Genomic DNA, 10,969 nt, shown 5'->3' on the forward strand with positions numbered 1-10,969 from the left:
CCTTTCTCGAGACCCTCGTATGCACCACATCTCCAGAACCAACGTAATGTTCTCTATGAGCCTCAACGAAGCGAGGAAGGAAAACAACGTCCTCTCAGGTGAGATTATATTTTTTTATTGTAATCTTCCTCACTCTCCGACGGTCCCCTGCGACGGTCTGCGGTTTAATATGATCTCTACCGTAATCCGACGCCCGGCAAATCGCCGGTTGTTATCTCGGCGATTGTGTGTTTCCCCCTCGATCCGATAATAATTACAAGAATCTCCAGGCTGGGGAGCTCCGAACATGAACGGGGCCAAAGAGTTCCGTCTCCATGGAATCGCTCCGCTATATGCTTTCCGTTTCTTCATTCTCTCTAGCTGCACTGCAAAATTGCTGTCTCATGTTTCAGGCTCACGCGGCACGACGGAAAGAACGCGGAAGAGGGTTTCCCTGCACTCAAATTTTCGAGAACCCTCACCGACTCGGGTCGTCGTGAGTACGTACCCTTTCCGACTTCAGTAATTCCTTCTGCTCCGCGATGCGGGGACTCGCGAACGAATCAAATTCTCCCACTCGTCGTCCTCCGATTCGTCGCGAAACTATCCGACAACAGCTGACATTCCCAGCAGGGAAAAATATTTCGCGTTATCGCATCTCTCGCTTGCCGTCCTTCGACTTCTGTCTCTATTGGTAGATTGTTGGCAGAGGTTTTTTGTGTCTTCCCCGGAAAATGTCTCCCCCATCGACGTTTCAATCATCGCGATAATTGTTAAGAAAGATTCATATACAATGACGCCACTTCGTCTGAATCAGCTCACGATCCGACAAGCAGTCGATCCTCTCGCAATCATCAGAATAATCTCGGCTTGGAATGGTCCTCAGGTTCGACTTCGTTCGATACCGTCGTCGCGTTCAAGTCTGGGTACAGAGCTTGTTTTTTCCTTTGAGAAAATTTCGGGGACTTTCCCGGATTCGACGTCAGACGGAGCGGCGTTCGTTAAGGATGTCTTTGGATATAGTACATTCAGTAGTACAGAGAGCGGTGCTCAAATGCCTGCCCGCTTGACCTGCAGAGGCCAATCGACCGACAAGCGATTATCCTCTGTTCATCCGGAGAGCAGGCAATCGATCAACGGAATTTCATCACTGTCACTAAGATGATCAACATCATTAGATTGTAGACGGAAGTCTGCGTCGGCCTCCGAAGCGATAACGTCGACGACGATGTATACATCTGTTGCTCCGAAGTTCCGCGTGTCTCAGCTTCGATGAAGCGGGATGCAACCGCTGCTCCTTCCTTGAACTCACCGGACAACGCACCTGAAAAATATCGAAGTGAGATACTGTACGTGTTGGCCTCCGTTCATTTCGGCTAAGCACCTGCTCATTTGTTAGGATTCCGACGGCTTGATAATAATCATCGGCCTCGGATCCGCTCTACAAGGCAACCATTAGTTCCAAAGCTTCTAGCCGCGGGGTGAGTTTATGATCAAGCTTCCGCCTTGAAGTGCGACCATGGACTGAGCCCTGCGATATATTGCGCAAATGGAACCACCCCCCATAGTCGTTCTGAGCGAGACTTCAACGGAATCACGGTTTCTCGAGCATTCGAAATGGGTGACCCGTGCTAGAAAAATTCGGGAATTATCATTCATCGACGCAACTACCGTCGACACACGACTCCAGGTACAGGCAATCGAAAACTGCAAACACTTGACATTCGACGCACGAAACGAACGTTTGCTTCCAAATTCGGGATTACCGTCAAGCGATTCGGTTCACTTTGCTCAGAGTTTCATTATCCATCACTGTGTTTGAACAAGGCGCGAGCTCGAGCGGAATGTGATGATTTGGATTGATCGTTCCAACATCGACGAAGGCTGTTGCTCAACCTCGAGGGCGGCGTGGGAAAACAGAGACAGCGGGAAGAAATTATCCAATTGAATTCAGTTTCGGAGCGTACCTTTGTTGAGTTTGAAGAAGTCGTCGTCGAAGCGGACTCTCAGCATCGTAGAAAGCTCTACACTGTACAGCGCATTAGGGTCTTTCGGAAGAGCCGCCGGGATTTCCCGCTTGCGACGGCCGAATCCCAACTGTCCGTTTCCACACGAGATCTGGAAGAAGTTAATTTATCTTGAGCAGCTGATGACACCTCTAGGAATTCCCGGCGGCCGAGCAGACCGAGGCTCGAAATTATTGTGATTGTCACAACGTTCCAAGAACTGACTATAATGAACACGAGTCGCATGGCGAGCCCGAGACATTATACCTCAGAGATTTCAGAATCTCTTTCTCGAGACGATTTCTAGTTTCCGTAATAATCGTAAGTCTGCCTTAAATTTCACCACCCGCCATTACGAGAATTGTGACTAATAGAACGCGGCATCAGCTGTTTCGGGTGCTGCTGATAACGCTCATTCATCAGGGTTAGCGACGCCGATTCACTCTTAAAATGTTCCTCGGTGCTCAAATTTCATCTTGGTGACCACATTCGCATCTGGGCGACACGTTGGCTCATTCTTCCCCGAGCTATTACCAGTGCATTAAAGCTCCCGGAGGGATGGGAGCAGTCGCAGCGCTCCGAGGTAAAAACCATAAAAGCTGTCGATGGTCCACTTTGCGAGTACAAACTACGAATTCGAAGACGCGAAATCAAGTGCGACTAAGGCTATGAGGATCCTAATGCATGTTCCGGATGTGTCGGTGGCTGAGAGGAATAGCTACTTGAGAGGGCTCGGCTGTAGCGGAGGCATCGCTAAGAGGATGGAAACATCACATGGAACATAATTAGTAATCCGGATGCGTGATCTAGCGAGCTGCTGCTCAGAACCAGTTCCTGCCAAGCACTACAAGCCGAAGAGTAGGGGGACGACTAGGTTAGATGGAGAGGAGCCTAGTGGGACGCAGTTGGATTTTTATGGAGAGGAACTATCATTCGCCATCCCGTAAAAAAGGTCAGACGTTGAAGATACCCTAAAAACAGCCTCTCTCCCTAATGAATACTCTTGTAAAAGGTAGACACAATCTAACAATTCGACCTTTGCTTATTCACACGATCGGTGATATAGAGCTCCCGCTGTTGAGTCTAATCCCGTTACTTATCTTACTCGAAGGCGTACTGAACTGACTCGTCTCTTATGCATCAGCTCATGGGATTAGGCGCCCCGACGCATATGGCACGGCTGGTTGCCCCCAATTCCGAGATTATAGCTTTTCCGACTGATGGAAAACGAAAATCAACTCTGTGAGCTATGAAACAAACTCACCGCTTTACATTTGTTTATACATATCGACACTGTTCCCGAAAACATGACATAGGTCGACTCGGGGAACTTGAACGCCTTGAACGTGGCACTGAGGGTGTCGCCTCCGTCGGGCGTTTTGAAATTCGAAAAGATGTACGGGTCGATTGAACAGCTGAAAGGAAAAGAATTTCGTGTCCATTCCCAGGGTTCCACCATAACGATTCAAGCGACTTCCCGATAGAGCTTCGGGATTTCGCAACTCCGGATACTTCGTATATCTCCGATGGGTCGGAGCGGCCAACTCGAAAGGCCGACCTCATTCGAGGAAAGGCTCAAGGTGCCGTTGAATGCAGCTGCTGCCACCCCTCCATCATCATCACTATTATCAGCATTTAGATCGACTCCGGGGCTCTGTTGAAAATTTTCGCTTCTCTAGGCTCAGTATCGATTAATTCCTGCGGGTGGCCTTATCGCAGCGGACAGACAGCTACCAGTCGGCCGACGAGTTGACTCTGGGGACCGACGGGCTCTGTGGGGTCGAGCTTGAGTTGCAGATGGATTCGAAATCCATCCGATGCTTACCCGTTCATTATTATGACCTCTTCTTGCTTGCCCGCGCTGTCCGACACCTTCAGGAAGGTGTTCAAGATTCCGTACGTCGCTGAAAATAAAATTAGGAGCGTTGAAAATCAGGAGTCTTGCTCTGGAGTCACCCCGATCGATCTGATTCAATTCGCTCAGCTGCTCCTTTACGGGCTTGCTCTATACGTCCGGGAATCCACTCACCTTTGCTTTTTTGGTCGAGATAGATGACCATTTCGAGCGGTGTGCCTGGCTGAACATTGTACGACGTGTCCAGGAGGCGACCGCTCTGCCGAATTCCTATGTCCAAATATGGAACGGGCGCATGTGCCTCAATGTATTCGGTGATGTTCAAATGACTGCAAGAGACAGACGAAATCTCATTCAGTGCCTGTGGAAGCGGGCCGGAGCCAGGGCTCCGGAGGAGCAAGGGAGAATGTATGGGGAACTTTCCTATCCGTTTCGCGAGAGCCGCGACCGACAGCGCTAGAAGCGAGTTATTATTCATGCATGGGCGGCGCGAATATCGAGACCACAGCCCGAACCTACTTGACTAGAGCGGAGAAGGGACCGCAAGGACTAAAATCCTCGGAAGTACATGGAAGGAGTCAATGGAATGGGGCTTGCTCGATTTGCACAGCTCATTAGCCGTGGAGGCTCAAACAGAGGGACGTGTAGTTTTTTTTACAAGTCCGCCTCGCTCTCGCCGATGTCGCGGATGTCCTTGCGGGCGATAACGAGAAACAGTGGATGCAACCAAGGAAACGCTGAGCAGACGCCATCGGAATTCCGTCTCTCTTACGGGCAGTCATGGGCTACCACTGGGACCGATGGACAACAACGGAAACAGAGGAAACGAGGGAAACTAACGGAGCCACCGTCGCTTATTGTTGCAAGCAAGCGCTGCCATCGAAATGCAAGCCACGAACAGACATGCCTAACAACACATCCGCAACAAAAACAACAACGGCGTCTACGCCGAAATCCACATTCACAGGCTTCGCCTGGGCATCGAGTGAACAATGCTATTCTCGGCAAGCTCCTCCACAGGGAAGACAGGAGTTCTACATCGTTCTTCGGAGAGGCTAGACAGGAATGGAAATCGAATGAATCCATGGAGGTGATTAACTGATTCCGTTGAAAGACTCGTGTTCGATCTGAGCCGCTATTCCTGCCCAGACGATTTTCTGTACTTGACGTATGAAACTTCGGGTGGTTGTGGAAGAGAGGGAGAAAAAAACGCTCTCTGCCGTGATTGCCGGTGGCAGAGTGCGCTCCGGAGTCATACCTCCGGGAGCATCCGACAGTTGTTTCCGTGTTTCCGCGGCAAGCGACGATATCAGAGCTAAAAACGTTTCGAGTGCCTTCGGTGATCAGAGAACAAAAATCGTCGGACCGCATTACGATATTCCATCAATGGGAGTCAATCAGAGGAACGAGACGGAGGGAGGAAAGAGCATGCGATGAGAGAACGAAACCAAGAAGCAAAAGGGAAACTCCGAACGGGCTCCAGTCGAGCCGCGTCATCAACGTTGTGTCCCCGCTTCCGTATCCTCCAGACGATCCTCAAAGCAGGACGATGACTGCGGAGGGCGAGCCCGTCTGCAAAGCCTATGACGACGACTCGAGCAAGACGACCGACCGACGCCAGGGGAAGGACGATGACAAGGCACAGGACCGGACAAATCGATCAGGCGTCCGATCGGCCGCCCAGCCGATCTCTCCTCTTCCCGAATACAGAACCCTGAGGTAATGCTCCAGTGGGCTCGGATGGGCGCGCCCCGGCCCCCGGTACCACAGACCTATCTGATTCCCTGCCGAACCGAGTTTCGCAAAACTCTGAGCATTTATGTACAGCGAGGATCGGACGCAACTGACTCCAAGTCGATCGGGGGATTATAGAGGTCATAAGAGCTCACGAAAACACGGAATAGGGTCCGGATCTCAATAGGATAAGGAGGGCGATACGAAGATCTCCACGAAATCTCCCGCATCAGTGGTGATCCACTCGTTCCGGATCCTCGACTCCCGAGAAGCTCCAGTCTGAGAAGGACGCCGCCTTCCAGACGAGCCAGGGAGAGGAACGCAGCGACTCTCACAATTTCGGAAAATATTTAGTATCTCTCCTCATCACAGCGAAGTCACTCAGCTCGAGCAAATCACTTGCTGCACGCAGATGTGAGGCTGTCACGCATGGGAGTTAGAGTCTCGGACCTGTGGATGTCTCGAAAGAAGCAGCCAACATCCACAGGTGAGGTCAGGGAAAGCACGTCGGGCAGCGTGAATCGCAACAATCCCAGCACCAGCGACGATCTTGGTGGAGAAACTGCGGTGATCGGTTTCGGGTTGGCTATGCTTTCTCGCTTGCTACCTAGTCTGACCGTAGCATGAGAATTAAGGTCGCTCACGATCGCTGTCTGGCCTGGAAGGACCTGTCTTACCGGCAGAGTTCACACTTACTCTGGCTCTACAAGTTCAAAGGGGAACGAATTGGCCCTTTTGGTCCTGTTGAGCAGAAGACGCCTGCGATCTGCTAACTGGCACTTGAAGAAGATCGTTTCCCGCGGCCTCACCAAGGCTCCGAGACTCGGTGAGCCGCTCGAAGCTCCGTCCTCGAGTACCACCCGGTGGAAGTAGATTTTCAAACCCTGTAATTGCAGAAAACAGAAGAGTTTTAATACTGCGACCCTTCTGATGTGTGATATGCATCGTTCCACAGACACCCCTAGGTATGACGGTATCTAACCGGAGTCAGAGATCAGAAGAGGGCTTGTGTACCCGCAGACAGCGGGCTATCGATTTTGCAGGCGACAACGATTCCAAAAGCCATGCTGAATTTGTCTCGACGAGTCTAGTGGCCGAGCAAAAAGCATTGGGAATATTGATTATCGGTAATGTCATGGCCCAGCCAGTCACCCGGAGAGTAGGGTAGGGCGCCACTTTTTGCCTCACAATGTCAGCCTTGTCGTTCCGTGGCATGTTTAGAAACTTTCTCCAGGCGTCGACTTCCAAAAGAGAGAATGCGTCGTGACAGGGGGTGACGCCTCCAATTTCATTCGACAAACTAACTACGTAGGAGCAACGTTGCGCATCGATACGACCGCCCTCCACAACGCATGTCGAGTATCGCCTTTCGCTGCCGTCAGGAGAAAGCTATTCTAGCGAAAGGAGTCGTGAGGGGTTCTCGCGGGTTCTCGCGAATGATTGATACGTGAACCCCAGAGAGTCGATTCCTGTTCGGGAAAGATGCCCGGTCTCCAGGCAAGCTCACACCGATCTACCGGTAAGAGTTGATATGTGCTATACAATGGGGCTTCGTCCGCAGGCGAATCCACCTCAGGGGTCTGGTGATGATTCGAAAGATCGGACTCCGTACCTATGGAACCCGTGCTCTGGGTCCTTGCGACGACCCCGGACTCGCGGGGAGTCCTCCGACGAGTCCTCGGCTCTGCCCCGACCACTACTAATTCCTCACGGGAACGCGGGTCAGCCGGACCGACAGGTCTAGACGAATGAGCAAACGCGCCTGTTGTGCACCGACTATGGAAAGACCTTTCTCAAAAAGGGAGGTCGTCGGACGGAGAAATCGCTGATCATAGTGAATTTCCGGCAACATTTATCTAGGGACTGTCCAAGGACTGATGTACGAGATCCCAGGGAGACTAAATCCGAAGGTTCTACCATTCGACTTCCTCTCCTTTCGTGAATCCGCCAGGATTCGAGAGCCGGTCCGGCAGCACGATACCATGTCCTCTCCACTCACAGACCCGGAATTCACAGGTCACTCGCTGGTGACGCGAATTCCAACGACTTCTCTTATCTGTGGGAAAGAGGCCATCCCTAGGCATTTGGGGGTCCGGAGGGGAGCAAGAGCTCTCGACGAAGCAGGCTCTTCAAAACACCCCGGCTGCGCACTTTGGGAACACTTCAGCAATAGGAAGTCTTAGATTCGATCAGAGCTTTCCACCGAGCCGACATTCTCAGGCTACTCAACGAAAGCACTCACTATTGCCGACCGATAAGAGTTTTGGGGACGCAAACGAACTCTCAGCTGGAGACTTCAATGTGATTCCAGGCAAGTCTGATTCCCTCCTCGCTATGACAAGAGCTATAGAGACTCGCATCTGAAGTGAGCCTAATGCCTACAAGGAACCAACCGAGACAGAAGAACTCGCGTGTAGGCGCATTCTCGGTAGAGAAAACGGAGAACGAGGCAGAGTTCCGAGTGAAATTCCTGAATGCTCTTGAACCGATTCACATTCTGATTCACATCATGATCGCGTCGGTCGAGCTGCCAGCGCTGACCGGCTGAGGACTGGGTGAGCGCAAGCCTCGAAAATTGGAAGAGTGGATGGCAAGATCGCTGTAAAATTTGAGGGAGGCCATTCTACTTGAAGCCGGCTCTGGTGGGACTGGCGATTCGCCCTCACTGAATACGGTACCACGGAAGCAACATAGAAGAGCCGAACTCTTCGAGGAGCCACTTCTGAGCAGCTGTAAGCAAGAAAACCGCTCCGGTGGAGATCTTGGAGGGCTCATGGGCTATGCGCCGCTGGCCGAGCGATCTTGCGACGGAATCCATTAGGAAAACGCCGCGGTTAGCCTATTGCGTGCACTCGCGATTTTCGTCCAGAGCATTCCCGAACGGCGGACGTTGCATCGGAAGTCATTCGGAACAGAGGGTCGGAAAAATCGCTTGACACCTCTGAGAACGACTCCCCCTAGTGTTGAGCGCCCTGACCATTTCCCCATCGAGAATTATTATTGATTCAGGCTCCTGGGCTCGTCCGCCTCAAAGAAGAAAATTATTCTTACCGTTTTTTATTCGTCATCTTCCCAATGCCGCAGCGGAAGTCATCTCGGATCGGGATCTCGAACATCGCTGCCGTTCGACCTTCTGTGTAGTTTGGGGTACAACCTGAAATCCCACAAAAAGTTTCCGTCAGCGTTCTGATTGCTAAGTAGATGGGCCTACGTAATTTCTCGTGGCGAGTGGCCGGAACCAATGAAAGCAGATTCGTCCCTTCTCTTCGCGGTCTATGATCCACGCAAGACAAATGCGTAGACCTCATGTTGCCACGTCGAGCTGAGAAACACAGCTACATGCATACCTATGGCTCAGCGATTCTAAACCATGGTCACGAACGATTGCATCGACAAGAGAACACCATGCGGAGAGAGCGGTCTATTCCGGGTACGTAACTAGGTGTGTACGTTCGCGGGCGGACCCTCAGCACGCGGCTGATGGAAGAGAATCGGGAGGGGGGAAAGCGCTTCGGGTCAGCGGGAACAATGAGGCAGAAAAGGATGAAGGGCAGGCGGCACCGCGGGTAAGGCATCGCCGTCGACGGAGAAAGCATGTAGCGGAGGGAAGGTCGGACGGTGGAACGAACAGGTCATACATTATTAGCTCATCTTCCAGCCGCCAGCCCAGACTGACAGTTCAATCAAAGTGAAGGAAACGAACAGGCTTTCTAGGAGCATTGTAGCCACACCGGGCGAGACCTCCAACACACCCTTGTCGGGTGTGCATCAGGAGCAGGCAAGCTCTGAAAGGAAGCCATGCAATCTACACGGACCGCACAGGAGGTCGGTCTGGTCAAAGAGGTTGTTCTTATCAACAGCGGAGTAATCTTCGCCTGCAAATGACGGCTTCCCTGAATGAGATCATCTGAGCGTGAATATCGATCCAAATGCCACCGCTCACTCGACATTGGATATTTACGAGCTTCCCTGCATCGTCCTTAGTCATCGTTCCCCTCACATCCTCTGTCTGCCTCCTTGCCCCGTCTCCCCGTCTTCCATGCGTTTCGATGCAGTCTGCGAATTGTGTCGAAGGGCTTGGAGAACTCTTTGCGAGCTATATTCCCGCCCGAAGAAGCCACCCCAATGTCGGGGGTTTACAAGCTGACTTCAAAGACCAGACTCTGGCTTGTTAGAGACGCGCCATTCAACATCAAAGGCATTCGAATGCGATGGAAACCAGCGGTGGTCAGGAGAAAGGCTCAGCTAGCGGTTAATACGAAAGTCCTGAAAACGAAGGCACCGCAGAGGCAGGGAACCAATATCGCGGAATATAGTGCCTCCCCAGCCGAATCGGAGCTAAAAGCTTATTGCGAGCAGGTAGTGCAAAGGCTCCAGCGTCGGCGTCGTGAGGGACTTTGAGCCCCACAGGACCGCTGGCAAACCCGGAAAATGTTTGTCGATGAATACGATGGGGAAGTCATGGGAGTACTGCAATAGTCTCATCGTCTCCTCGACGATGTCTCTCGATTCGATTGAAATTCCTGAAGATTCCGGATTCGATTCACTCACCAGGGTAGCCCTTGAGGTTTTCGAGATATACATCTGTAATGTTGTGTCCTTCTAAATTGACTCGTATCCGAATTTGCTGCTCGCTGCAGTCCACCTTGTAGTCCACTGTAAGGAAGAAAAAGTACAGTCCATTAGTCGGCATCCATCGCTCGTATCTCAGGCTACGATCACGTGCGGCTTGAACTTAGTTCTCCAAGAAACCCTCGTGTCGTTTCTCCAGCTTAGAATAAGATTGAATCGCGGGTCGTCTCTACGCCGTTCCCGGCCATTCCGATGTTTCAAACCATTGACTTACGAACTGACTAGAGACCCGAGCGTGCCACGCTCCGGACTGCGATAAGTGAAGCTGGGCGGAAAATTCTCTCCCGAGCTCATTGAGGCTCTAATCTCGTAGGCAGGTGTCACAAATAACCTCCGCACGAGTGACCCTCAGATACGAGCTCTCAGCAGCTGCGGACGATTCTCGCACGGCTCTCTGTCCTATCTTATCAAGTGTTCTGACTTTAAATCATTCTTTCTCCTCCCCAATGAAATTCCACTTTCTCCCCCCGACGATGAAGAGACCCTTTCCGACTGATATCCGCCCTGCTCTCTTCGAAAAACAGACCTTAGTAGGGTCTGCCCGTTTCGCAACGGAGGGCAGAGGTTCCTAGGAGACTTATTCGAGAGGTATGAACGCTCGCTCGGCTGTCCCCCGCTATCTTGGCTGAGCATACGCTGCTCGGAGCAGAGAGTCAAAGCGAACAAGGAGCTCGAACGTTCCCACCGGACTCTTGAGAACGTCTGCCGTCAGCTCTGGGTGTGAGCGCCCCACAGAATTTATGGCCGCACTTTTTCTTCCATG

The 10,969-nt window shown here is 51.8% G+C and overlaps 1 protein-coding gene across 1 annotated transcript; it reads right to left on the reverse strand.

Moving 5' to 3' along the window:
• Positions 1 to 991: 991 nt before the first annotated feature.
• Positions 992 to 10,267, reverse strand: LOC114827978 (uncharacterized). The gene is made up of 8 exons (XM_029111188.1): positions 10,126 to 10,267; positions 8,630 to 8,728; positions 6,271 to 6,463; positions 4,015 to 4,169; positions 3,811 to 3,889; positions 3,250 to 3,400; positions 1,947 to 2,097; positions 992 to 1,303 (listed from the first exon to the last, which is right to left on the reverse strand). The coding sequence occupies exons 1-8, from the start codon at positions 10,265 to 10,267 to the stop codon at positions 1,113 to 1,115; spliced, it is 1,161 nt and encodes a 386-aa protein (XP_028967021.1). The 3' UTR covers positions 992 to 1,112.
• Positions 10,268 to 10,969: the final 702 nt, after the last annotated feature.

The sequence above is a fragment of the Galendromus occidentalis genome, unplaced genomic scaffold, assembly GCF_000255335.2.
Source record: "Galendromus occidentalis unplaced genomic scaffold, Mocc_1.1 scf7180000077384, whole genome shotgun sequence".
In the NCBI taxonomy this organism is placed as follows: domain Eukaryota; kingdom Metazoa; phylum Arthropoda; class Arachnida; order Mesostigmata; family Phytoseiidae; genus Galendromus; species Galendromus occidentalis.

What these genes read in the sequence shown, in the direction of transcription:
- LOC114827978 (XM_029111188.1), bottom strand. Translation starts at nt 10,267, where the DNA reads ATGCCGACTAATGGACTGTACTTTTTCTTCCTTACAGTGGACTACAAG. An exon ending in GAGGTCATAATAATGAACGG is followed by an intron (nt 3,401 to 3,810) that starts GTAAGCATCGGA and finishes TTTTCCTTTCAG; the next exon opens with CTGTTCAATCGACCCGTACA. An exon ending in GTATAAACAAATGTAAAGCG is followed by an intron (nt 2,098 to 3,249) that starts GTGAGTTTGTTT and finishes AACTTCTTCCAG; the next exon opens with ATCTCGTGTGGAAACGGACA.